At 53.8% G+C, this 27438-nt stretch overlaps 2 protein-coding genes across 5 annotated transcripts; both read right to left on the reverse strand.

Annotated features, from left to right (window-relative positions):
• Window positions 1-77: 77 nt before the first annotated feature.
• On the reverse strand, window positions 78-16725 carry PRKACA (protein kinase cAMP-activated catalytic subunit alpha). 3 transcript variants are annotated; one of them, XM_035722367.1, is made up of 10 exons: window positions 16679-16725; window positions 9243-9304; window positions 8656-8784; window positions 5689-5787; window positions 4560-4642; window positions 3634-3760; window positions 3436-3531; window positions 3214-3336; window positions 1149-1313; window positions 78-733 (listed from the first exon to the last, which is right to left on the reverse strand). In XM_035722367.1, the coding sequence occupies exons 1-10, from the start codon at window positions 16722-16724 to the stop codon at window positions 608-610; spliced, it is 1056 nt and encodes a 351-aa protein (XP_035578260.1). In that variant the 5' UTR covers window position 16725; the 3' UTR covers window positions 78-607. The 3 variants fall into 3 exon arrangements, with proteins under 3 accessions (XP_035578260.1, XP_035578262.1, XP_035578264.1); XM_035722369.1 differs by lacking the exon at window positions 16679-16725 and adding an exon at window positions 13260-13296 and having other exon boundaries at window positions 541-733; XM_035722371.1 differs by lacking the exon at window positions 16679-16725 and adding an exon at window positions 9873-10006 and having other exon boundaries at window positions 541-733.
• Window positions 16726-18830: 2105 nt separating this feature from the next.
• On the reverse strand, window positions 18831-27179 carry ASF1B (anti-silencing function 1B histone chaperone). 2 transcript variants are annotated; one of them, XR_003518285.2, is made up of 5 exons: window positions 26936-27179; window positions 22383-22498; window positions 20423-20599; window positions 19592-20040; window positions 18850-19245 (listed from the first exon to the last, which is right to left on the reverse strand). XR_003518285.2 is itself a non-coding variant. In XM_027585433.2 (4 exons), the coding sequence occupies exons 1-4, from the start codon at window positions 27042-27044 to the stop codon at window positions 19834-19836; spliced, it is 609 nt and encodes a 202-aa protein (XP_027441234.1). In that variant the 5' UTR covers window positions 27045-27179; the 3' UTR covers window positions 18831-19833. The 2 variants fall into 2 exon arrangements, 1 of the variants encoding a protein (XP_027441234.1); XM_027585433.2 differs by having other exon boundaries at window positions 18831-20040.
• Window positions 27180-27438: the final 259 nt, after the last annotated feature.

The raw sequence follows: 27438 nt of genomic DNA on the forward strand, positions 1-27438 counted from the left end.
GGCAGCTTGGGAGGGGTAGGGGAAGGAGGAGGGGGAGGCACTGGTGGAACTTAAATAAGATTATACTTTTTTTTTTTTTTTTTAAATTCTAGCAAGCAGCCCACTGAACAGGTCACTAAAATCTCTCCTTTCCAGGCACCACTGCTCTGAAGAGAAGGCTGGCCTTTCCTTCATTTGCCCTTAGAGGGTGATGCCTGTGGTTTAGGGGGGGTGGGGAGGGACTTAAGTTTGGGCCCCTCTTTCCACATCCCGTCCCTGAATACACCAGTAAGACATGGTCTGACTGGAATATAGAAACTCGTTTAAAACAGGCAGAAGTGGGCTGGGTGGGGGGCTTCTTGGGAGGAGGAAGGCAAAAGCGGTAGGGGGAGGTAGGAGGGGGAGGGGTTGAGGGGGAGCAGCTGGTGTTTCCATTCCTCTGAATATCTGGCTTCCTGCTCCCCCTACCCTGGAGGGTGGGGTGGGGTAAAATTAGATGCAAGGAACTCTGGGGCCCTCTGGCTGTTCAATCCAACCCTCCCACCCACCCCCACCAAAAAAAAAAAAAAAAAAAAAAAAAAAAAAAGAAAGATGAAGAAAGAAAACCCGTGGGGGCACAGGCACACCCCTAAAACTCAGTAAACTCCTTGCCACACTTCTCATTGATGGAGACTCGGATCTCTTCTTCCTCATAGTCGTCAAAATTACTCGTGTCCCCAGGGCCTTTAAACTTTGGTATGAAGGGAGCTTCCACCTGGAGAGGGGTCAAGAACGACTCAGACCTCCGTAGTCAACATAATCATCCTTACAACAATAAATGTGAATGGCCTAACATTCATGAGATAACTTCCTCTGACCCAGGCCTGAGCTTAACATAAGGATGTGGACTCACCTTAACAGCCTAAGAATCTCATTATATAGCCAGCTCACCAGAGGGGTGTCTTGTGCCCAAGGTCACAGAATGGCCAAATGACTCCACCAACCCCCATCTAGACCCCACTGTCCTAAGGCCCCTCAGCTATACTGACTCAGAGCCTGTGGCCTATTTTTAGATGCCACTGCCCTTTCCCTCTCTCCATTGGTAGCCCTCCCTGGCTCGTGGCCTCTGCTCAAAACCCTCAGTGCACCTGGTGGGGATGGGGGGTGGCATGGGGAAGGAGGCAGCGCACCTTCCTCTGGTAGATGGCGATCCAGTCAGTTGTGGCAAACCACTTGTGGTTCTTGATGTCGTTGACCCCGTTCTTGAGGTTCCCGAAGCGTTTGGTGAGGTCCACCTGCAGCAGGTTCCGCAGCAGATCCTTCAGGTCAGAGCTGAAGTGGGATGGGAACCGCACCTGGAGAAGGGGTTAACACAATCAGAGTGGGGGACTTGTCTGGAGTCTGGGGAATCCCAGAATGCTGCCTTTGCCACCTAATAGTCCATCGCAGGTGGAGAATCCTCAACTTAAGTGTGCTTTAGGATCCCATTAAAAAAGCCTGTCGGGGGGGGGGGTGGCGCCTGGATGGCTCAGTTGGCTAAAGCATCTGCCTTCAGCTCAGGTCATGATCCTGGGGTCCTGGGATTGAGCCCCATGTCAGGCTCCCCATTCACAGTGGGGAGCCTGCTTCTCCCTCTCCCTCTGCCTGCCATTCCGCCCCCCCCCCCCGCACGTGCTGTGTCAAATAAACTATTAAAAAAAAAAAAAAAGCTTGCTGGACCCACTGGAGTTTCTGATTCAGGAGGTCTGAGAACCTGTATGTCTAGCCTGTTCCTTGGCCATGCTGATGCTGCTGGACAGGGGGCCACCCTGGGAACTGCTGCTCTAAGGTAAACCCTATGATGGTTCCCGTTTTAGAGATGAGGAAACAGGCTCAGAAGGGTTAAACAGCCTGCCTAAGGTCACACAGAGGAGCGGGACTGGGGGCCTTCAACTTGGGTCTGTTGGACCCCAGAACTTAAATTCTTAGCTACTGCTTCCTAAGGCAGCTCTGCCGGGGTCTGGGGACTTCTGAAACATTCATGGTTGAGAGAGAAATGACTGTTTTTGTTTCCACCCCCCCACCCTCCATAGCTAAGATTCTTCCACTCTTTAAGGCTCACTTCAACTCTTCCAGAAACTTCCCCAAAGCCTTGTTTGCAGTCACTGGATTTATAGCCACAAGAACTAAGTTCCAGCACTGCTCTACATCTTACACGCTGTATGACCTTGGCCATGGCCCTTAACCTCTCTGGGCCTGTGCCTGCCTCTCTGGCACGGGGCAGATATCCCAGAGTCGCATGAGGGACAGAATACCGCTGAAGGCGCGTGGGAACTGTAAAATGCTACAAAGAAGGGAGTTATGCTCATCTTCTCTTTCCTCCTCAGAACCATCTATGGTTTTTTCCTTTTCTCCGCCCCCCCCCCCCCCACTTTGGGCCATTTTCCCTGCAATTTCTTTTCAGCCTAGTGGCAGACACCTCGTCTTTCTCTTTTTAGTGACCCCACATTGCAGCTGATTTCTCAGAGATGCAAGTGTCCGGTTCCCCAGTTCTCATATGGGTACGATGAGGCTCAGAAGGGCAACGGCACTTGCCCGAGGTTTCAAAGCCAATGGGTGGCTGAGCTGGGAGCTGCTTCCTCTAATTCCCAGGCCAGGTGGAAGGATGGCTGGGTCCTCCCAGCCAGGTAGTGAGCTGAGGGCAGAGGCGGGGTTCCCATCCTGTCCTGAGCCCTTGGGGCCTGTGATGATGCTGTCCAAGCCTGAGATTCATCACTCCTTCCAAGTGCTGGGGTACAGCCGAGCAGGGCGCATCGTGCGGCAGCGAGCATGTCTGCACTCTGTGACAGCTCTGCCACCCCAACCTGTATCCCCAGAGTTAGCAAGTCTGCATTTGGGAGAGGAGGCATGGGCCGCATCCCTTAAGTGACCCTGCAGGGTCTGGAGTGGCACCTGGGAACCGCACATGGTTGCTTCCTGCTGTGAAACTTGTGGAAACTCATGCTCAGTGGGATGACCGGAGGCAAGCAGTCTCCTGTCGGGCAGGGAAGGTGTTCGGGTGAGGCCTGGGGTTCTGGAAGCATCAGCAATGTGGGTCCAGAATTAGATAGGGAGGTTGTGTGAGGTGCTGGCCTGTTCATGTGGCTGGTGCGCCCAGCTTCACTGCTTGGCCTAACTTAACTTCTAGATTGTTCTGACACTGTATGCAGGGCTCCATGGTGAGAACTGGTGGGGAAGGGGCTGTGTGGGGGCTTAGCCCCCATATCCAGGCCTCACCTTCCCAGAGACAATCTTCTCATAGATCTGGATGGGCTGGTCAGCGAAGAAGGGCGGGTAGCCAGCAGCCATCTCGTAGATGAGAACCCCCAGGGCCCACCAGTCCACAGCCTTGTTGTAGCCCTAGAGGGAGAGGCAGGGGGTACGGTGTGAAGAGAGGAGGGTGAGGAGGGGGTGCAGGTGTAGACCTCAGGGCAGTGGGATGGGTGGGGCGGTGCCTACTTTGCTCAGGATGATCTCCGGGGCCAGGTACTCAGGGGTCCCACATAAGGTCCAGGTGCGGCCTTTTACACGCTTGGCAAAACCGAAGTCTGTCACCTGCAGACACAAGAACGGGCTGTTGGCCAGGAAGGAGACAGGGAGGGGGAGGATCCAGCCCATGGCCGCCTGGGCCTGCCCCTTGCCCGTCCTGGTGGGCACCTGAATGTAGCCCTGCTGGTCAATGAGGAGGTTCTCCGGCTTCAGGTCCCGGTAGATGAGGTCAAGTGAGTGCAGGTACTCGAAGGTCAGGACGATCTGGGCCGCGTAGAAGCGGGCATGTGGTTCACTAGTTGGGACAATTGGGGAGGGGACAGGTGAGTGCGGGTGGTTATGCCCAGCATGACCTGCCCACCGCCAAATGGTCTAGCAGCTGGGCCCTTCAGAGCCACCCCAAACATATAAGCAGAGCAGACTTCTTCGTATATGGTCCCACATGGGAAGGAACCCGCATGTCCATCAACAGAGGAACACAATCAGACTGTGGTTAGCTTCATACAACGGAATCGTACCCAACACCACTGCCAGGAAAAACGATGAATACACTCAACAGTGTGGCTAGATGTCAAGATGATTATGTGAAGCAAGAGAAGAAAGGAACAGAAGAATATAAACGGTGTGATTCCATTTATATCCAGCCCAAACCCAGACCAAACACATTTATGGTGTTTGAAACCAGAAAGGACAACTGCTTTCTTCAGGGCGGCAATTTGCCAAGAATGGGGTTCGAGGGGATTTTCTGGGGTGATGGAAATGTTCTCTATGGTATTTTGGGTGGTGGTTTCACAAGTGTATGCAAATGCCAAAACGTTAAGCTCCTGTGCGTTCTGCCGTATGTAAAGCACATATCTACATAACTAAGGTAAATGATAGCATGAATTTTAAAACTGCCAACTTAAAACAGTGAGACCAAAGTCACCGTGCTTCTTCTGTTTTGTGGGGGCTGAGAAATCACAGATTCCTCGGCTCAGGGGCAACAAGAACCCAGACAGACTTGGAGAGCCCACTTCACCTCCCAGATGGCTTGGTCACGTGACGACACCTGTGGGCACACCCGGGCCCATCGTGGCAGGGGCTGGCCAGCTCACCTGAACCTTCCGATCCGCCGCAGGTGCGAGAACATCTCCCCGCCAGGCACATACTCCATGACCATGTATAAATTCGAGTTGTCCTATGGGAAACAGCGGCTGATCAGGGGCCCATCTGAAGGCCTGGTGCCTTTACATGGTAGGTGTTCCAGAATAAAGCGACAACAACAATCTTGGCTCCCATACGAAGCCTGTTCGCAGTGCCAGTCGCTGTCCTCCCTGAGCCTCCTGGCTCATTTCCTTCCGCCCACGAAGAAGAAGGGGCAGCTGGGATCCTGCTCCCAGGGGGTGAAAGTGAGGGCCAGCAGGTGGGGTGGGAGGGGCCCAGCCGGTGTGCCTGGGCTGGGGAGAGGACTCTGGGGCATCTCACGTCTGCGACTGTCTTGACTGAAGCTTGAGGTCACAGTTTTGTCACCTGCAAAACGGGCCCAGGATGGGCTACAGAATTTGTGGGGCCCCAGAATAAAAATGTGAAGCCCCTTGTTAAAAAAAAATTATTACAACTTTTAGGATGGCAGCAGCTGAGCTTTAAACCAGGCACGGGGCCCTTGTGACTGTCTGGGTCTCAGGCTTCGAATGGCTTTCCCCAGATCTTGTGGTCACAGCTTAGGACAACACCCAAAATAGCTCACGGAGGGTGCTCACGTTGTGCTCGGAACGGTCATGGCCACCCCATTAGGTGGGGAGTGTTGGGACCCCCACTTTATAGACAAGGAAACTGAGGCTCACGGCAGTGAAGTCCTGCACCGGCGTGACACAGCCTGGAGGAGCGCAGAGCTGCGCTTTGAATCCAGGCTGCGTGGCGCCGTTTGGGCCTAGAGTCGTGCGTGCGTCAGGTGCTTTGCTGTAAAATGGAGAGGTGGTTTGGAGGGATGTCAGCCAGGTTGGGTGATCTGCCCCAGGTTCTCAAGCTAGAAACTGGTGGGCCCAGGAGTTGATTACGGGTCCACCAGAGTCACAAGCTGACTCCTGCCCCCAGCATCCCTCCTCTGGGGCTCTCCTCCTTTCCTGTTAGGGGGCCTGCCTCCTCGGGCAGCCACTGCTTGTCCTTGGCCCCCACCTGAGCCCTGGGAGCCCCGAGGCTGTACCACCTAGCAGTGGCCCCGGCCCCCGAGCACTGGGACCCCACCTTGAAGGAGAACTCGAGTTTGACGAGGAACGGAAAGTTGACCGCTTGCAGAATGCGCTTTTCGTTCAGGGTATGCTCGATCTGTTTCAGCTTCACCACCTGTCGGGGTGGGAAGGAAGGTAAGAGAGGGTCTGAGAGGGTCCTCCTCTTCCCGATGCCCAGAAGCAACCCCCTGGGCTGGGCTGGTTCCTTTGAGTGCCCACAGCCTGTAGAGCCTTGGGCTGGATGCTGAGGACATACAGAGAAGGCAGAAGCTGCCTGTCCCTGCATGGCATGCAGTTCAGGGCAAGAACACGAGTCACCAAGCCTCATGGCCCAGAAGGGTCAGAGCCATGGTGGGGGGAAGCTCGAGGCCTGCGGATGCCCAGGTAAGGGGCCTGGTAAAGTCAGGGGGACGGGGGAGTCAGAGAAGGCTTCCTGGAGGAAGGGGCAGCTAAGCTGAAACCGAAAAGACAAGCAAGAGTGGTGCCTAAGAGATGTTTAGAAATACTTTCCCTGCATCCAGAGCACCCTCCCCACAGCCACTCAAACCCCACGCTGATTCTTCCTCAGCTGTCCCCAGCAGGTGCCTCACACATAGTGACAAGAGCCCTGAGGGCTATGCGCCGTGAGCATGGCATTTTGGAAGACTCAGATGCAGAGAAGGGAAGTGACTTGCCCAAGGTCACCCACAGCTAGTCAGTGTCAGGCCCGCATGTCACACGCAGGCAGGCTGGCCCCTCGGTCAGCTCTGATCTGCTGTGCTAGGGCTTTTCCCGCTTTGCTCACAGCTGTATGCTCCGGGTCTACACCTGCACTGTCCAGTAGGTCCACACTAGCCATGCACACAGCTGCTGAGCACTCGAGATGTGGCTAGTTGCCTGGGGAACCGAGTTTAAAATTTTAAGTTTCTAAAATGAGGAAAATTTATGGGCGCCTGGGTGGCTCAGTCGTTAAGCGTCTGCCTTCGGCTCAGGTCATGATCCCAGGGTCCTGGGATCGAGTCCCTCATCGGGCTCCCTGCTCCACGGGAAGCCTGCTTCTCCCTCTCCCCCTCCCCCTGTTTGTGTTCCCTCTCTCGCTATGTCTCTCTCTGTCAAATAAATAAAATCTTAAAAAAAAAAATGAAAATTTAAAAACGAACACTCGAGGCAGTTACTGGGTGACTTTTAAGCCTGAATGGAACAAACGCGGGCTATGTGAATCTGCTTTTCCAACCTCTCTGCTTTTTCTTGTTTTTCTAGCGAAAACTGAACATCTGAACAGAGATGTAAGTGTAAAATACATACTGGATTCTGAAGACTTAATACAGAAAAAAAATGAGATGTCTCATTAATGGTATTTTTACACTGGTTACATATGTTGAAATTATAATATTGTACATATACTGGCTTAATTAGAGCACATTGCTGAAATTAATTCTACCTGTTTCTTTTTACTTTTTAAAGGGGGGTGTTCTACAAAATTTAAAACCATATATGGCTTGTATTACCTTTCTGTTGAACAGTGCTAACTTACAGCAGCACCTGGCATAAAGTAGGGTCTCAAATATATTTACAGAAATAAGGTCTGTGGGGCGCCTGGGTGGCTCTGTCAGTTGAGTGTCTGCCTTTGGCTCGGGTCATGATCCTAGGGTCCTGGGATCGAGCCCTGCGTCGGGCTCCCTGCTCGGTGGGGAGTCTGTTTCTCCTTCTAACCCTCCTCCCCACTTGTGCCCCCTCTCTCTGTCTCAAATAAATAAATAAAATAGAAAGAAAAAAAGAACGAATGAAAGAAAAAGAAAGAAAGAAAGAAAAGAAAGAAAGAAAGAAAAAGAAAGAAAGAGAAAGAAAGAGAGAGAAAGGTAGGTTGATCGGTCTGCGTGGGGCGCCTGGGTGGCTCAGTCAGTTGAGTGTCTGCCTTTGGCTCGGGTCATGATCCTAGGGTCCTGGGATCGAGCCCTGCGTCGGGCTCCCTGCTCGGTGGGGAGTCTGTTTCTCCTTCTAACCCTCCTCCCCACTTGTGCCCCCTCTCTCTGTCTCAAATAAATAAATAAAATAGAAAGAAAAAAAGAACGAATGAAAGAAAAAGAAAGAAAGAAAGAAAAGAAAGAAAGAAAGAAAAAGAAAGAAAGAGAAAGAAAGAGAGAGAAAGGTAGGTTGATCGGTCTGCGTGGGGCGCCTGGGTGGCTCAGTCAGTTGAGTGTCTGCCTTTGGCTCGGGTCATGATCCTAGGGTCCTGGGATCGAGCCCTGCGTCGGGCTCCCTGCTCAGTGGGGAGTCTGCTTCTCCCTCTCCCTCTAACCCTCCTCCCCACGTGTGCCCCCTCTCTGTCTCAAATAAAGAAATAAAATAGAAAGAAAAAAAGAACGAATGAAAGAGAAAGAAAGAAGAAAGAAAGAGAAAGAAGAAAGAAAGAAAAAGAAAGAAAGAAAGAAAGAAAAAAAGAAAGAGAGAGAGAGAGAGAAAGAAAGAAAGAAAGGTAGGTTGGTCGGCCTGTGTGGGGCGCCTGGGTGGCTCAGTTGGTTAAGTATCTGCCTTTGGCTCCGGTTGTGATTCCAGGGTCCTGGGATCGAGCCCCGCATTGAGCCCCGTATCAGGCTCCCCGCTCAGTGGGGAGTCTGCTTCTCCCTCTCCCTCTCCCACCCCCCCCACCCCTACTTGTGCTCTCTCTTGCTATCTTATAGATAAATAAAAAAAAAATTAAAAAAAAAAAAAAGAAAAAAGTAAAGTCTGTATAAATCCAGTACTTTCCCCAGGAAGACTTCTGGCTTCCTTGATACAGGCTAGGTGTCTGAACCCGTGTCCACTGCCTGGACTCCCATCAGTGGCTGGTCTGGAGGGGAAGCTTCATGAAGGCAGCATGGGCATTTCTGAACCTCGGGTCTGGCACATTATGAAGGCTCAGGAAACAGTTGGTGAATGACAGACAGGAAGACCACTCAGGCAGTGGGAAGAGTCTGAACCAAGGCCTGGTGGGGGGGACGGTGGCCTCCTGGCCGGTGCTTACCTTCTGTTTGTCGAGGATCTTCATGGCAAAGTGGTTCCCGGTCTCCTTGTGCTTCACCAGCATCACTCGCCCAAAGGAGCCCGTGCCGAGGGTCTTGATCCGTTCAAACTGATCCAAATGGGCTGTATTCTGTGGGCAGAGGGGTTGGGAGGGTCAGGGACCCCCTCCAAGTCGGGGAAGGCCAAGGTCCAGGGCATGCCCTCTGCCACCAGCAGAGGGGGCTCTGGGGAGGGGGTGGAATGATGGGCTGAGGACAGGGGGTGGAAAAACAAGATGGCGAAGGACACATTCCTTAAGGCGGGTGGCAGGGGCCAGATCCGGCCCTGGCCCGGGGCCCAGGGACTGCTGGCAGCTGCGTGGGGGGCAGGGGCCACCAGGTGGAAGGGGGTGGTGGGGTGGGGGTGCGTGCCAGTGGGTGATTGGGTGCCTCTGTCCAGGAGCCCCCACTGGCATCTAGGGAGCAATTGGGGTCAGGTCTGGAGCCCTCTACAGGGCCCTAAAAGTCCTCACCATGTTACAGGGACACAGCTGGAGGGCGGGGGGCCATCAGCTCACCCCTCTCAGGGCTCTGAATCCAGGGGGCCTACCTGAGCAGGATTTTCCCATTTTTTAAGAAAATCTTCTTTGGCTTTGGCTAAGAACTCTTTCACTGAAAGGAAAAGAGAGAGAGTGTTAGTTAGAGACCCCATCTTATTGGGGTGGGCCTCGGCTATTCCTGGGGAGATGCCCATTTGTGCAAAGTGGGGTGTAGCTGTCTCAACCTAGAGACTGACCTTTTCCCAGTAGCTTCAGGTGCCCTGGCTGAGCTGGAAGGCAGCTTTGGGGGGCCCTGATCTGGGCTGGGGGCCTGGGCCCCCTTTACTCAGAGAAGTGAGATACAGCCTCAACTCTGTCCCAAATGAGGTGCAAGGTGACTCGGGGGTTACTCTTAGGGGTACAGAGAGTGACGCCCAGGCCAGCCCACCCCCACTTGCCCCAGTTCTGACCGACATTCCATGGCCAGGGCCGACGCCAGCCAAGATATTTATAGCCTGGGGATTTGGCTGCTCCTCCAACCCCTTCTCTGGGGAGGCCGGGCCCTGGGTGGAGGCCTCTGGGGCTCGGGTAGCAGGCGCCCTTGGGGGGCTCAGCTGTTGCCTTGGCCCCCAGCTGGCCCCATTCCCGCCTTTGCCAGTCCAGGGGTCCTTCCTCCAGAGCTGGTTCAAGGGGAGCCTTACCCGATGTCCACACCCCACGGGCCCTTCAGCACCCCAAGGCGAACATCACCATCCGGCTAATGGTGAAGACCTCCTGGTGGACCCTGGGTCTGCTCACTTGGTTCGCCTTTTATCCATTCTTCCCATTTAACGCCCTAGGAAACTGAGGCTTGAAAACAGGCATTCTTGCCAAGGCCGAGAAGGAGCCCAGCAAAGCAGTTAGGGGCCAGAACTCTGGGACAAGATGAAGTTCAAACCCCAGCCTGGTCTCTGATGAGCGGTGCAACCTCAGGCAACTGACCTGACCTCAGTTTTCCTCATCTGTAAAATGGGGTTAACACTAGTAACGACCTGGTAGGGTGGTTGTGAGGACTGAATGAATTAATCTTGGCAAAAGGGGTTGGACAGTGGCTGGTATGGGGTTAATGTGATATAAATGGCAATTACTGATTTTGCTTTTAGGTATTTCTAAAAACTGAGGTATAAAATATAGGGCGTGGGGAGTACACTGACCTTTCAAACTCTAAATGTACAGCTTGGTGGATTCTTTCATTACAGACCAGTCCTTGTAACCACCCCCTGGGGCCAGGCACGCTGTTCAGGGACCCTTCCTGTGTGCCAGTCCTGTGCTGAATGCTTTCCGTGCTTAATTCCTACCCTAATGGGTCAGACCTGCTGTTCCTCTCCTTGTACAGGTGGGAAGACTGACCAGGCCTGAGGTGGCCTGCCGGATCTCAATGCCCACAAGATTAACTGCTTCGCTCCCGCCTGGTGGCAGTGCACAGGGTGGCTCGCAGACGGAGCTGTCTTCCACCCCTTGACACCTGCCACCCTGAGGGGTCCTGCGCACTTGTACTTTGGCCTCGTCTGTCATCTGCCCAAACTACCCAGACACAGCGCCAGGCATCCCACACAGCCTCGTGGGTGGCCACCACTCCCACCGTTCCCAAGACTCCCCTCAGCGTTTGGAGGGAAGAACCTTCCATGGGGTTGCAGGAACGGCAGACAGAGGAGAGACTGTTGGCCAGGAAAGCCCTAAAATGAGTGACTGGGCAGAGAGGGGGTAGTCAAGGAATGGCCACGAGTCCTAGGCTGGTACCTGGCTGGGCCATCAACTGCTTGAGACCTCTCTGAGCCTGGGGGCTGCACCAAATCCAGTGCTTTCCCTAGCAGAATCTTTTTTGATGCATAACACCTTCCTTGGAAACCTCCAAACATACACGCTGAATTCAGGATGAAGGTGGCGGGGGAGAGGGTACCCTCTTGGGACTTCACCTTTGCCCACCTAACAAGGCAAAGGAAGGGGTGTGGGAAGAATCCAGGAGAATGCCTGGTCCTGCTTTCCTGTTTGCTCTCAGCCCTCCCTGAGAACTACCATATTCTGCTTTTTCCTGACTTAGTGGGCCTGCCTCTGGCTGTCTGCTGGTACCCCACTGAGAGGCTCCATGGGTGCCTTGGTCCTAGTACAGCTCTTCTCTAGACTCTCAAAATACTAAAGGGCCCAAACTGTGTCCCCTCTGGTGCCATCGGTTTGCCAGATTTGGGCATAGTGGGGAGGGGGGGACAGTGCCAGAAGGAGTGGGCAGATAAAGAGGGATAATGATGGGGGGGGCCCCAGCGAGGAGCCCCCATACTCACCTCTGCTTCATATGTCTTCCAGCAGAGGATGCAATGGGGGGGGTGGAGAGGGATAGGGTGACGTGGGACCCATCTACCCCGGCCAGGGAGGCTCAGGGTGCTGCCCGCGGCTTACGCGCCCAGAAGGTGTGGTGCAGGTAGCCCAGGAAACGGAGAGTCAGGTGGGCCCAGAGAAGCAGCTGCAGCCACAGCTGGAAGGTGGTCTCCGAGTCACTGCCCTGGCCACTGCCTGACCCCACATCCATCCCAGGCTGCCCTGAGCCCTCCCTGGAATCCTCCCTTTGCAGGGAAACCAGGAACACGCAAGGCCTCTGAGCTGGCTTCCTCTGAAGGGCCTCAGGGGACCAGGGAGGAGGAGCCGGTTGCCAGGGAAGCATTTAAAGGTACCTGCTCCCGGCTGGCCAAGGTTTGCGAAGGCCCTCCTGAGGATGTCCCTTCTGGCTGGCCTGGCTGCCCCAGGGGTGGTGTGCTAAAGCTAACTTCCTGTTCCAGGGACTTCACTGCTCCCAAGATGCCAGGTCCTGCCGTCCTCAGTGGGTGCTGAACTACCCAGAGGATGGCACCGGATGTGCCCAGGGCAGTGCCCACTGGGCAGAGGAGAAGGAGTTAAGGTTCAGGCCCAGGCAGCAGCAAGGGGCTCCCTGGGGCCAAAGAGGCCCCAGAGCCCCATTAATTAGCTGAAAGAGCAGATGGAGAGAAAGAAGCGGTGGGGGTGGGCGCAAGAGCCACCCTATCTCCTCCCCTAAGTCCTCTTTGAAACTGGAGCCCCCAAATCCTGTTACCCCAAGAGAAAAATGGGTATATCTGGATTTGTCTTGCTCCTATGTGGGGGCAGAGAGGGGACTAACATCGCGGGATGTCCTTGGCCTCTGTCAAACCTTGCCCTGTGCTTGGCTCTGCTTTCAGCCATGAAAGTCCAACCGGAAACGAAAGGCTAAACCTAGGGGTGGGGGAGGGGGAGGCAGCCTTGACCATCTTCCTCCTTCTTTCCACATCCCAAATAAAGTGGAGGGTCAGTGGCAGCTTCTCTGAACGTGCCCAGCACCCGTGGCCCCTGCTGACAACAGGAAGGGGCAGAGAAGGGAAACCCAGCCAGCTGCTGGCTTATGAAACCCACCCCCCTGCCATGTCTCCCCCGAGGGATGGAGGGGTGGTTGCCAGCCTCCACTCTGGCCGGGATTCGATTTGGGCTAACAGAGGGAACCCCAGACACCCCTCAAAAAGCCAGGGCCACAGCAGGAGGCAGGAGCCCAGCCTCAGACACCCCAGACAACAATCTCAGCACACTCAGCCCTCTGAAACCTGTTTGTCTGGGACACGGATGGATGGGACCCCTATTCTGGACTGGATCGCTCCCCAGCCGGATGGACACCCATTCTGTACTGAACCATCATCCACTATGACCTGACTCCACCACTGAGCTGAACCAACCCCCATTCTGAGTTTAACACAACATTGGGCTGGGCCACCCCACCGCCTTGGTCTGAGCTGGACCCCCTGTACTCGCTTTGGCAGCACATATACTAAAATTGAGCGGGACCCCCGCTCTGGGTGGAACATGCCCCCCTTGTCTGAATGGGGCCACCCATACCTCTGCTTTTCCCCAGGCCCCCAAGCTCAGGGTTGTTAGTCAGGGGGGTTTCCAGGGCTAGCCATGGGTCTACAGACTCCTCCTCTCCCCCTGTTCCCGACACCCCACTGCAGCCCTTCCCTGGCTTGAGGGGCAGAGAGTGCCTGGGAAGTTGCTATAGCAACAGGGCTCATCCTCACCATCGTTGGGGTTGGAAGCCATCACTCAGTCTTCCTCTCAGAGCACCAAGACTACGGTGGCTGGGAAGGCTCATGAGACCTGCTGTACCAGCTTGGCTGCCCATCCCCAATACTCCGTCTATAGGGGGAGGCAGGGAGTTGTGGGGTGGTGGCAGGAAGAGAAGCCAACTTAGGGACCAATGGGTCCAGGGAAGGGACAGATAGGACCCTCAAGCTTCTGTAGGTCTGACCGGGATAAGGGAAAAGCTGCCTTGGCAGGACCCTCTTGGGCACCCATACAACTGCCAATGCACAGAAGGTGCTTGCTGCTCTCAGACAGGCTTCTGTAGGGTGTCAGAGGGCCTCCGTTCTCCTATCCAGGGACCTCCTGGGGGCGCTTCTCACAGAGCCTGGATCTGCTTGTCCCTGGGACCTGGAGGGGTATCTGGGGGCTCCCTTTCACCAGTCCCGCCCCTTCTGTGGGCCAGCTCCCAGGGGTGCCTTCGGCCAGTGCCAGCCAAGGCCTGAGCTCCACTTGGCCGCCCGTCCCCAGGCCTCTTGGGAGGCCTTCTCCCAGTTCTCCAGCTTGCTCAGAGCCCAGGGCTCGGTCTTCTTTATATGTTCTCTCAGCATCTTCCCCGGGCCCCTGCTAATGGCTTTGGCATCTTTGGGTTAAGATTTCTCCCACCCCACCAGGGCTTGTTCTCGATCCCTGCCCTCCTGGGAGGAAGCTGACACTGTGTCCTGCCATGGAGACAGGGGCACAGGGGGCTGCAGGATGCCCGACTGGTGTCTACTATGGCTTGGGCGTTTTCCTGACCCAGGTCAGGCTGAAAGCTGGCAGATGAAATTCAGGTGCCCCCTGCAGGCTGGCCTGGCTACTGCCCCCGCCCCCACCCCCACCGCACCCTGGTTACAAGACAGCGGATTTTGTCTAGTTTCGTCCTTTTGGACTCAGAGCTCCGAGGCACAAAGTGGCTTCCTCTCTCATCCTATTTCCTCTTCTAAGAGCCCCTGTAAGCCTCTGGAAGGGATGTACAGCTTGGGGCATTTCCCGAAGTGTGACATGGGTCCCACCCGCAGGGCACGAAATGATTTTAGGGATGTTTCACTTTTTCAGTTACATTGTATTTTAATGTGTATCAGAGAGAATATGACTAACACAGCAATCTCCTGATTTCATTTATATTATTGCTCAGGACAGATCAAACTTTACATCTGAATAAAAGTGGGTCACAACTTTATTATTTTAAATTAAGAAAATATAAGGGAAGAGAGTAAAAATCAAGGAGGCAGCTTAAGAATGTCTGGGTCGGGAAATTCTGGGGTCTACGAACTGGCTGGTAAGTGGATCTGGATGTGAATCCTGCCTCTTTGACAAAGTCTGTGTCAAACTCAGACAGCGTGTTTGGAAAATTTGGAGAAAACTCTGCTACGAAAATCACTCCAGCAGATGGATCTATGGAGACCGTTTAGCCTGGCACGTCCTAGATGCCCAATAAACAGTAGCTCTGTTTCACTGTGATAGTCCACTTCTGGGTGTCTGGCCTGTGTTCTGGGAAAATTAGCGGTTCCTTCCAGAGCCTCTCTGATCTTTCTCTCGGGGATCCTTTTCCCTGTGCGGCTTTCCGCCCCACTCTGCATGTGTTTGATATGCCTTGAAAGTTTTCCAGGACGATGTCATCTCCCCAACTTTCAGCTGAGCTACTGCAATATATAGCTACTTGCCTCCACCTTCCACCTCCCAGCCAGCCTCACCTGCTGGGGGCCCCAGCCCCTCCCCCTCTGCCTAGTCCCCTCCAAGCTCATGCCCAGACCTTTTTTGGTCACTACCCACCTGCTCCTCTGTCATCAAGTGCTCAGCTACAGGCACTTGCCTCCCTGTCCCCCGCCCATCGGTGACATGTCATGCCTTCCCATGGCTGCTTGATGATTCTCAGTTCTGCCATTTGAATCCGTGTGGGAATAAAGTTTCCTGGGTTTCATGCCTGCATCTTTCTGGGACAGGGTATTCAAAGGACTCAGATGCTGGGGTCTGAGATCAGAAACTGGGAAGGGCGTATTTGGACATGGCCTCCCTTTTCAGCTCTATTTCTGGGTAACTGGAAGGGGATCCTAGCTAAGGTCCAGCTATAGGTCTGGAGTGATGACAATTTAAGACCCGGGGGAACTGAGGAAGGGGCTTGAGGCCATTTCTGAAGCCATTTCCAGATACAGATCTCTCTGGCTGGAAAAGGCCAACACCAACATAATTTGGGGGCTGAGGGGGAAACAGGCCTCTCTCTGGCTGAGCCCTGGGAATGATCAGAATCTATTTGTCCCTTGGCAAAGCAAGTCATTAGATGTCAGTCACTACTCTCCCCAACTGTCATGCCTCAAGTCCCCATTCTCACCATCCCAGCTCAAGCTGAATGAGCCCTGCTAAACCCAGACACTTCATACCCCACTTTTCATCCCGGGCCAGGAGAGGGTGAAGAAACCCTGGGGACTGGGTGAATGACGGAGCCTCAGTTGTGAAACAAGCATTTATTTAGGGGCACTCCAAGAAGCCTAGAGCTCACTGCATAGCAGGAGATGGGAAGGAGCTCTGCTGCCGCCCCCCCCACCCCAAACCCAGGAAAGAAGATGCAATGAATCCCAGCAAGACAGGCTCAAACTTGGCTTTGGAAGCACTGAAGCAGTTCTCTAGGTTCATAAACAGTCTGCTACCTCAGCCAGAGACAGACATTTGCTTGGAGGAGGGAACACAGGCAGAGAGGCAGAGTGACAGAGTGACAAGATGAGAGAGGGGCAGAGGGACCCAGAAAGATCCTGTCCCCCATGCCAAGTGACACAGAAGGGAAAAACAATGCTGGAGGAGGCTCTGGGAAATGCTTAAGGGGGGCAGCGTGGGTTTGGAGGGGGGCTGTGATAAGGTGAAAAGGGGAAGGGCAGGAGAAAGATGGCGGGGGCTGGAGGGGGGAGGGGTGTGGTCACTAAGTGGCCAAGGTCCCTTCGGGGTGGAGGCAGACCCCACAGCACTCCCAAACTGACAGAAGCCTGGGTCGGGGTCTGGCAGTGGATTCCATCAGTGGGAGAGGTGAGTGAGGAAATGGGGGGATTAGAATCTGGGAAGAGGGGCCAGGAAAGGAGGGGGTGGGGTGGTGACAAGGCCCCATGTGGGGCCCCAGCGGTCATACGTGCCTTGGTTGGCAGTGACAGCTGGGTGTGGGGGGGCACAGTCTTTGCAGTGGGGGGTGGCCTTTGGCAAGGGGGCCCCTAGGGGGTCTTCTGCGGGCTCTGGGCCCCAACCTTGGACAGGCAGGGGGAAGGGGCACTGGGGGGGGGATGAGCAAAGAGAAGTGGGGGGGGGGCGCGTAGGGGGAGGGGCCAGGCGGTGATGGACAGGGCGGGGGCGGGCAGCGCGGGACCGGGATCGGGGTCATGGCCCGGGCACTCACCGCTCTCCTGCTCGCTGCCCTTCTTGGCGGCTGCGGCGTTGCCCATCGCGGCGACGGCGGCCGGGGCCGGTCCCGGAGCTGCGGCGCGGCGGGTGCTGGCGGCGGCCGGCGGCCCAGGAGCGCGCTGGGCGGCGGCGGCGGCCCCTAGGGTTGGCTGCGCTGGCTGCGGCGCCGCGACCCCCGCCCAGCCCCTGCTTCCCGCGTCTCTCCGCGCCCGCCCGCCCGGGAACCTCAGCCCAAGTCCGCTGCTGCTGTCCGTGACGCCCCCGCAGCCCGCCGCTCATTGGCCTAGGCCGTCCGGAGTGACGGGGCCGCGCCGCCGCCCATTGGTCCTCCGCAACCCTCCCGAGCCACCATAGGCCCTCGGCTCCGTGACGCGTGCCGCGGACTCCCGGCCACTCGCGAGCTCGCGAGGCCTCAGCTGGGCGGGCCGGCGCACCTGACTGGTCAAGGTTTGCGACAGGGCCCCTGGCCCGCCCAGCGAGGCCGCCAATTGGCGGAGGCGCGCTGTCCGGCCAACCCCCCCGCAGAACATTCAGTGTCAATCCCGGGGTGAGAGGGCGGGGCGGAGATGCAGCCTACTGCTCTGGCCGGCCGGGCGGGGCGGCGGAGGCAGACGGGTGGCCGCGCCGCGCTCCGAGGCCCAGGAGGCGGTCCAGGCGGGCGCCCGCCTGGCCCCCGTACGCGCCGCAGTCCCCCGCCTCCGCTTAGTGCGGCAGCGGCTGCCGGCCAGCTAAGGTTGGCGCCAGGGCCTCCCCCCCCCCTCCTGGCGCAGCCGCCGTCCACCTGCCAGCGGGGGAGGGGCGCGACGGGCGCCTCGGGTCAGAGGTCGCCGGGCCTCCGGCAGTCGTCATTCGTAAGGCCTGGCGCAGGATAGCAGGGTACGGGCCGAGGAGCCTTTTAGGTCTCCTCCAGCCACAGCCAGAGCTTCAGGAGGATGCTGGGCCCAGGGAGCAAGGGGTAGTTGGGAGGGGGCTCTGTGTCCATCGCTTTGCTGGGCATCCACTCTGGGCTTGTGCTTGTCAGCTGGCACTTGTTAAGTACACTGCGCCACATTCCTATCACGGAGGTACTATTACCATCACTCCCATTTCACAGATGAGGAATCTGGGGCACAGCCAGCCTGGGGATGCCCTTTGGGCAACACAAAGGGAAGCTGCCCTCCAGAGCAATAAAATGACTCTTTTTTTTCTGGGTGCTCTTTTATTTTTAAAGATTTTAAGTAGTCTCTCCGTCCAATGTGCTGCTCCAGCTTACAACCCCAAGATCAAGAATCGCATGCTCCACCCACTGAGCCAGTCAGGCACCCCTGGGTGCCCTTTTAAAGCACAGCCTGAGGTCGGTTTCTCACTGCCACACTACTGACATCTGGGGCAGGGTCATTCTTTGTTGGGGAGAGGGACGGTCCTGGGGGTTCACTATAGTTTTAGCCAGCATCCCATCTCTACCCACTGGATGCCAGTAGGACCTGCCTCTTCTCCACCAAAACCATCTCAGACATTGTTAAACGTGCCCCGGGGGGCAAAGTGCCCCCAGTTGAGAACCACTGAAGTAGAAGACCCAAACAGAACTTGCCAAGGGGAGCAGGGGGCCAGATGAGCCAGCTATCTTGACTCAAGGGCTAGCTGGTCTCAGGTCTACAAGCCAATTGGCTGTTCTGCCTATAGATTTATACAATCTGCACCCTCTCCAGCAGCTGTCGGCACCCCACCCGTGTCCCTAGGTCCATATGTTTCTGGGAGGGAAGAGTCAGGGCACTTCTGTGAATTATGGGGAAATGGCTCACCAGCCAAACCAGTCTTCTCTGGGCTGTGCGGTTACAAAGTAAGGCTAAGTAAAATTTAATAAAAGTGTTGCTGTGTGTGTCCTTGGAGCATGATGTTAATTTCTTCCTGTGGGTCAAGGTCAAAGTCTAAAAAATCACTGTTATGCTCTATCCAGAACAGCTGGGTTGCTTAACTTTTGACAAAGAAAAACCCCTCCCTGAACCTCAGTCTGGAGTACAATTATGTAACCAATTAAGACTAGGGTAAGAAGCTGAGCAAAGGGACAAAGGGCAGTCATCCCACTGGCTGGGGCTAGAGCCCCCTCACCACATCATGAGGAGAGATGGACAAATCTGCCTCGGCACACTTAAGACAAAAGCAGAATCAGTCTAGATGAAGTGCTTTTTATTTTTAGATCAACCAAACATATTTAATATAAAAACCCTTTAACATACAAACTGTAATCACAATAGCATCCACATAGCAGCAAGGGAACGGGGTGTCGCGGGGAGCATGGCAGGGGAGAGGTTTTCAGGGTCCCTATGGTTTCTTGTGCCCGCAAGAGCACGAGGTCTTCACAGAGGGCAGATCAAGGCAGGCAGAGGGGCCCTGATGCCAACACTGAGGCAGACTGAGCAAAGCAGACTCCTCCAGCATGCCATCTTCCCACCATGGCAGCCTCCAGGGAAAGCCAGATCCAGTTAGGAGATGACGGGAAGGTGGTTGTGATTGAGAGGAGAGTCAACCATCATTCCTCAGCATCCTGCTGAGAACGCCTTTGGGAACAGAGTTTTCCAGAGGCTGTTGGATTAAAAAGACTTAAAAACTGTCCTGGGAGAAAGACAGAAATTGTGTCTAAGCGTACCTTCTAACCAAGATTCCTTGCCTGTGACTCCAAAAAGCTGGGTGTATTTGCTCCGATGTTTGGAAAGGGACAGGAATGACAGAACCTTTGGCTCAACAGGGCTGGAGCCTTGCCAGGCATTGACCAAGAAAGCCTCAAGGCAGGCCAGGGAAGTCTGTGGGAAGAGCTCTGGGTCAATGGTACTCAAAGGAGCATGATGGCACAAAGGCCTGCAGGTGGAATTTATAGTGTGTGTGGAAGAGAGAAAAAACACAAGTCCCAAAGAATTAAAAACTGAAGTACCTGCTTCTTACAGGTCTGGGCAGTAGAGGTAAGATGATCCTTCTGGGTCAGGGTTGGGAGAGACCTGAGGCCTGCTCCTTCCTCAGAGCCATGGTCTGACTGGCCTAGGTATAGTTGATGGCCCCAAAGTCTTCCAGATGGCCTCCATGGGATTGTCCGGGAGGCCCAGCTGCCCTCTCCAGATGTGCTAGGAGACTGGCCACAGTCCTGGCGGGGCCCAGGTAGGGCCTGGATTCCCGCAGTTAGATGCAGTCCATGGAATTCTCAGGGAGGAGGCCGGGGATGCAGCCAGGGAGACCCAAGCCCTTGATGGGAGCACAGCTGAAGGGGAGGCCACAGCCCAGGGCAGGGTCCTGGTTCTCTATGGCCTCTAGCCTGTCCATGTTGTTATCCCAGTTGATGTGGAAGCGGGTCACTCGGGGGTTCGAGGCCAAGATGTTCCTCTGGAGCTAGGGCAGAAAGAGGAACGTCAATCCCTGTCAGCATGCCCTGTCATTACTCCCACGGAGCTGGGGCACCCCCAGCCCTTGCCCCAAGGCCAGGAAGAACAGAGCTTACTTATTCTGTCACCATCAGCAACTATGGGTAGAACTCCAAGGAGCGCCTATATACCATGACTTAGGGCTGAGACCTATCTAATCTCAATTCTGTGAGGCATGCTTCTGAGAAACAAAGACCTTTCTCTCTCTGGTTCTAGTCTGGAGCTGCAAGATCTGAGCATGACTTGAAAACCTTAAGAAGTGACCTTGGCTCCCAGTTCCAATGACTCAACTCCCCCAGGTGCAAAGGAGCCAGCCTGTCCGAAGCAGGAAGTGCAGAGACAGGTCCCACCTGAGAGAAATCTGGCTTCAGGGGTGGGTTCTCCCGCAGCTCGGGACTGGGGTATTCGTTGTTGACGTAGTAGCCCACACGGATGAACTCCTGTCCATGATAGGTGCAGGTGATGAGGACCACGGTCACACCCACAGCATCGGTCTCAGGGATGAGGGATGGGTTGGGGGCGTCAGCCTAGAGGAAACACACCCTGTGCCTTAGCATTGATCGCACAGCCACACCTCCATCTTGTGATTTTCAAGCAACACATATTTACTGAGCCAAAAGTATGGTCTCTGCCAACGGGAGTTTCTAATCGAGTGGGGAAGACAGAATCAATCCCGTAAATGCCTGTAAAATGCTCGGTGTGACAAGTGCCACAAAGGAGTAAATGGTGCTGAGGAGTGTAGTGAGCAGGGGGGAGGGTGGCATAAGATAAGGCAGGTAGGTACCAGGCCACCCAGGGCCTTTTGGGCCAGTTAAGGGCTTGGGGAAGAGCAAGAATATTTAGCAGGAGGTAAGTGCTGCATCACTCTTGTGGTCTGTAAAGACTGGCAGCGTGTGATGTTGTGATGGGAGGAGGGCCATTATGTGAGCAGGGAGATTCAGCAGGTTACAGTGGTCATCCTGGAGGTGTGGACAGCGACTTAGACCAGAAGGGAGAGGACAGAGGCAGATTTGGGGTGTGTTGTCATGGATAGGACCAGCTACATAACTGGTACAAAATGAAACCAATATAAAATGAAACATGGGATCCCTTATTCACAAATTAGTAAGTTTTAGCGAGTGACAGCAGATTAGACCAGGTGCCGGGCCCTGTGTGGCTGCATGGGCTGAATGCTCAGGAAGCCAGCCCTGCTTGTGGAGTGGAGTAGACGGGCTTGGCTTGCTGGTGGCCTGGCTACAGGTAGGTGAGGCGTTAGGGGATGGGAGGAGGTTGCTTGGATTGAGGAGGGAGCGGCAGAGTGGGATGTAGTGAGGACTGAGGAGAGTCTTTGCTTTTAATATCTTTAAGTATTTATTTATTTTAAAATATTTATTTATTTATTTGAGAGACAGAGAGCGAGCGAGAGAGGGGAAGGGGAGGAGTAGCAGAGGGAAGAAGAGAATCCCAAGCAGACCCCATACGGAGCCCAATGCAGGGCTCGATCCCATGACCTCGAGATCATGACCTGAGCCAAAACCAAGAGTCAAGACGGCTCAACCGACTATGCCACCCAGGAGCCCTGGTGATTTTGCTGTTCAGGATGGCTACCAGGCATAGTGCTTAGTGCAAGGTGATGATGTGCTTTATGAGGAAAACGTGTGTTAGATAAGTTTTGTTCAGGCATGAGTTATAGTGCTGTTGGGAGTTCAATGTGAATGAACCAACAATAATACTAAATAAGGTGTCTTTCAACATAAATACACATGAAACAAGATTATGTATTGATTGGGGCGCCTGGGTGGCTCCGTCGTTAAGTGTCTGCCTTCGGCTCAGGTCGTGATCCCGGGGTCCTGGGATCGAGCCGCGCATCGGGCTCCCTGCTCCGCGGGAAGCCTGCTTCTCCCTCTCCCACTGCCTGATTCCTCTCTCGCTGTTGTCTCTGTCAAATAAATAAATAAATAAAATCTTTAAAAAAAAAAAGATTATGTATTGATTGGTTGACAATAGGACTTGTAGGAACCTATCCCTGTATTCTTCCAGGGGCACTGGTTCAGTATTCACAAATTCACTAATGCAGCATTTGCAGCGACCTTATAGGACGTGACTCCCGTGAACAATGAGAATCAACTATGAATCAGTGGCTCATGGTGACAACTATGACACAGAAGTGGAGGAAAGGGAAATGTATGAAGTAGTTCTGAGAGGTCAGACAGTTCCTGAAAGCAGAGCCAGAATTTGAACCTCAACTTTTGGCCCCTGAACCGCACTGTGTGCTCTCAGGTACAAGAGGATGTCTCTCGGTGCCAAGGCCTTAGGCCTTGTCTTTCTTACCTGAAAGATGAACATGTGTCTCCCCGCTGGGACAGGCCCAACTAGCACGGAGTCTAGGATTTGATCAAACTCCTCACTCTCAGCTGAGCCAACATAAATGATCTTCCACTCTAGATCTGTAAGGATATGGGATATTAAGGATTTGAAATACCTGGGCAGCACGAAGGCAGGGGAAGGTCTTCTCATGTGAGTTGTAGACAGATCCTTAATGTATTGAGAGAGTTTTATTCTCAAGAATACCTGACATCTGGGGACTAAGTGCCAGGTACCACAGGCCTGAACACTGGAGTGGGCATGAAACTCTACTTCTAGAGGGGAAATTTCTCCCGTGAGCCTAGGTGTGCCTGGTGACCTTGACTCTGCATCTCCAGGGAAACTCGGGGATCTCAGAGCCTGAGGGTGAACCGTATGGCAGAGGTTGAATTAGGAGCCACGTGACAGAGGCGTGCTGAGGAGGGAAGTGCAGGGAATTGGGCCATTCAGGGCCCTGCCCACTGGGTGCTGGGATAGGAAGCAGCATCCTCTTTCACACACAGGGACTGGTGCCACCGAGCTGAATAGATCCCTCGACAACTGGGGCAGGGCAGCGGATTCCAATCCAGCAGGAGAGCCAGCCAGCGGAGGGGGGAGACGAGGCCACTGGGGGAGCCAGCCAGCCCCCAGGTCTTCCAGTTCCAGCACCAACTCATGCCTCCCCTCAGACATTTGGGTGACAGTGACTCAGTCAACAAACGTGGCATCGTAGGATGATCCTTCGAACCCCAACTTGCTTGCACCCTGTCCAGTAGGGGGATCTCATCCCTGAGTAGATTCCAGCAAGGTGAAAGGAAAAGTGCTTAAGGAGACCCTGCCCAGCAAGCACAGGAAATTCCCAGCGACTGCTGCCTCTTGCAGGAGGTCCAAGTGTATTAGGGGCAAGGTCATGCTAGTACAGGGGAGGTTGGCAGGAGACCTGCAACTTATTTTAGGTTCTTTGAAATTACACAACCTACAGCTCCAGCAGCCGGCGGAAATTTCACAAGCTATGAGTTTCACAGGAAGCAAACTGTTGTTGAAGTTGCCCTGTTTCTTGGTCCAATGTCCCACAAGAGCATCCAACTTGGGAAACACTGCTATGCTGGGCCACAGCTACGGAGGTTTGTCACCCGAGCCCCAAGCTCTTCCTCGATACACTGATTTCCTGTCCCTTTGCAGCATCACGCAGGCCTTCTACTCAGGGACCCAAGCAGGTCTGTGGCATAGACCTCACCGGGGCTAAAACCCCAGTCTCTTATTATTTGCAGGGACCGATTAAGTTTACTGATTTATCTTTGTGACAAGGAGTGACACGACTAGACAGAACATGTTTCTGGACACACAAAACTCAAGCTGGCTCTGTCCTTACCTTTCTAACACAGCTCTTTATTTTGGTAGCTTTCCTCCTGCACCCCCCGCCCCCCACCGGGGGAGTCCTGTATGTGTGCATTTAACTAATGTGCTGGGGGGAGATAAAAAGGAGGCTGAAGGAGAGCAGGTCCTGTGAGGGTCACAGGCACTGAATGTTCGATACCACTGGCAAAACCTAATCAAAGACTGGTGTGGGTGCTGTCCGGAGAAAATGCACTGCACCAGCAGCCAGGCAAACGGGCCACCATGGCTCCCTCCAGAGGGGCCGAAAAGAAACCAGAGAAATGACCGAGGACCATAGAGAAATACTGACTCAAGGGGTTAGAGGAGATGATAAAGTCATCTATGGAAGACAGCAGATGCTTGAAAATAAGGACCTACAAACTGGATCACCTTAAACTTGCTGAAGCGTTTGAAGCAGAAGCATACTTAAGTGGCTCCATTTTTTAATATAACCATTTTTTAGAAGTAGGAGGTGATTGCACACACATAACATGGTGTACCTAACTTTTTAGGCAATTTCAAGGGTAACTTGACAGTATTCAATTTTGTCTTTATGAGGGGTATAGCTCAGTGGCAGAGCATTTGACTGCAATTTTGTCTTTATGCCCTGACTTTACAATCAAACAGTCGACAACATGCTCCTCCACTATGTACGAAAACAAAACCAAAACTAACAACCTGATTAAAGGCATGTAAAAATTCATCATAGTTGAACTAGCTGGAGAACGTTTCCCGCCTTAAGACAAAAACAAAAACAAAAACTATCTAGTAGGCTTTTTTTCTGTTTATCACTTTACCTTTGTTCAGAATCATATAGATGAATCGTGGCCTGATCATGGGGTTAGCTGTGGGACAGAACATCTGGTTCCATGACTTATTCAAATAGTGGCTATTGAATTTCTCAGTGAAAGAGAAAAAAAACACACCTAATGTATTAAATGTGGACCCAAGCCTTGGAAGCATCTATTTCCAGTTGCCGAGGAGAAAAAAGAACCAAAGGGGCTTGGAGCCCTTGGGAAACAGGGCCAGCCACTGATTGGGGGTTGGGCCTTTCATCGGATCTTCAGTTGCCAGTGTCAAGGAAACAAGACTGAGATTTCTCCAGAATCTGAGAGACTTCTAAAGCCTGGCCCCCTCCATCTGTTTGGGAGGCAGGAAACAGATTCTCTGTGCTCCATGGGAAGAAGGCCAGAAAGAGGCAAAAAGCAAGTTGACAGGTCAAAGTCATGGACAGCCCTAGGGGTAGAACCAGAGTCTGGGTTTCCAGGCCAGAGTTTGCTTTCCAACTTGCATTTCTCTGAGCAAAAGCTTTATTGTTTGGGTGTAATTAATAATAGCACCCCCTTCATTCTCTTTTGAGAGTGTCCCGACGTGGAAATAAATTCTATGGTCAGTCTTATTTATGCTCCACTTCTTAAAATAAGGGATGAATTCTTTCTTTCCTAGGTTATAGCAAAGGTAGAGAACTCTGGACTCAGAACTTAGAGCCAAACTCTAGTGTCAATGCTTCTACAGACCTCACATCGAGACTTCTACTTCTATGACCCTGGGGAAGTCATTCCATTTCTCTCTATTAAAAAATAATGACCAGTAGGTTGACTTTTGACTTTCCTGCTCGGAGTCTATAAACAGTAAAGTAACAGAGCAGAGATTTTCCTAGGAATAGAAGTACTAGATAAGGACTATGCAACCCTTTTTAAATGCAAGGAGCATAAACAGGCTGTTTGAAACCTGATCTCCTGCCTTCTGGGAACTGTGAATCCCTTAACCTATTAGCTCCTTATATCTCCTCCTGGCTTTAAAATTAAATTCTTATTCCACACTGTCATTCTACACTTTAATTATTTATTTACACCCTGCCTTGTTCCAGAAAGGATTTAACTGGGCTTATTCTATAGTTAGTCACAAGTAGATTCCTTAATTTAAAAAGGAGAGAAACTGGGAGAGACTGATCTATTGACCTAGCCCAAAAGCACATCTCTAATTGTTATCAACCCCAAATTAATCCAAGTGGCTGGCTTTTCCCACAAACCACCCACCTACCACTGAGAGGCGCTAGTTAGCACACCATGGCCTCACAGATCTCCAGCTCCTCAGCTGCGGCCTCTTCTTTAACCACCAAGTGGAGAATCTGTCTAATGGAGTACTTCCTCCTGAAAGTGGTGCCAAGAGTCCCTGGGCAACCTTAGATTTTCGATTTTTATAGACCTTTACTTGAAAGGTCTTTCACTCTTTGTGGTTCCTGTCTTCTCATCTGTGAGATGAGAGCCATGTCCGCCTTTTTAACACACGGATGAATAAGTACATCTGTGAAAACACCTTGGAAAAGATGCACAAAAAGTTCTGACCTCCCAGCCAATTGTTTGAAGTCAGATACCATCATGGCTCAGCCTGGCCCACCCACCCCCCAGACTGGGTCAGACCATCAAAAGTGTTGAAAGAATTTCTGCAGTAGATCAGCTGGAACCTGGTGGGCAGACAGTGGGAACCGGCTGATGCTTGACTGGTTACTCCTCAGATATGAGTGTATTTATCGAAGCACACAGACAGGAGGGAGGAACGGGAGCTGGGGAAACCAAGTTATCCTGAAAGACTTGAGCTGGAAACCTGCCATGCTTCCCCAGGTGGAGCAGGGGGAAGGCTAAGGAGGTGGGAAGCCAGGTTCTAGGGCATGTGCTTTGGGGGTAGGAAAGCAATCAGAAGTGGGTGGGGGTGGGGTTGTTTTAAATATCAGCAGCTTGGAGAAGGGATTACTGGGAGACAAATGGGGAGATCGGGGCGAGTAAGGTCTTGCCACGGGGGAAAGGGATTTCACAGAGATAAAGGGTAACGGAGGGGCTCCGCTGGGAAAAAAGGAAGGGATCCTGGGGAAGACAGTGTGACTGAAGGTCTCTGCAGGTTAAAGAATGGAGACTGATAGAAAATACGTGCCCAGAAAGAGCTCCACAGAAAAAAAAGAGCGGGATGATGGTCTCCACTGGGGAAACGGGAGTAACTGTGGGGAGCGGGTCGGGTTGGCCATGGGGTGTCAGGGTAGTCTCTTACAAGGCGGCTGGGGCTGAAGGGGAGGGAAGGAGGGAGATCAGGGTTGGAAGGGCTTGTTTCACGGGGGAGGTCGGGGTTGGCCGGGGGGAGGGGGGATCTCCACACAGGCCCAGCCTCACCGTCCGCCAGGGCCTCATTGCACTCGAAGCTGATCTCGAACCGGAAGGGGCTGTGGAAAGGGCTCGGATTCTCCAGCACCGCCACGTTCAGCACAGAAACCTTGGCCATCGCCTTGCCGGACTGCGGCAGAGGCCACAGCTGGGACCGAGCCCGCGCCTGAGTCCTCTGTGGTCAGCGGGGTAGCGTTACCCAAAGCAGCTCCCGCCTCTTCTGTCCGCCGACTGAAGTGCGTATTTGATCCGCGCGCCTCCTTCAAATAGCCGGCCCCACCCTCCGGCCAATCACCGTCAACGCTCTCCGGCGGCGCGAGCACATCCTCAGCCAATCCTGAGGCGAGATCGGCGCGCGCCGAGACTCCTCGGGCCAATCCGTGAGCTCCCTCTCCGGGATGCGCGGGGGAGGCGGAACCATTTCTTGGCTTCCCTGGGTGCCCACCGGGAACCAATCCCCAGCGTCTCCGACTCGGATGTCTAGGGCGGGGGTGGGCGGAGGCAGAGCGCGA

This window comes from Zalophus californianus, chromosome 1 (assembly GCF_009762305.2).
Source record: "Zalophus californianus isolate mZalCal1 chromosome 1, mZalCal1.pri.v2, whole genome shotgun sequence".
Taxonomy (NCBI): Eukaryota; Metazoa; Chordata; class Mammalia; order Carnivora; family Otariidae; genus Zalophus; species Zalophus californianus.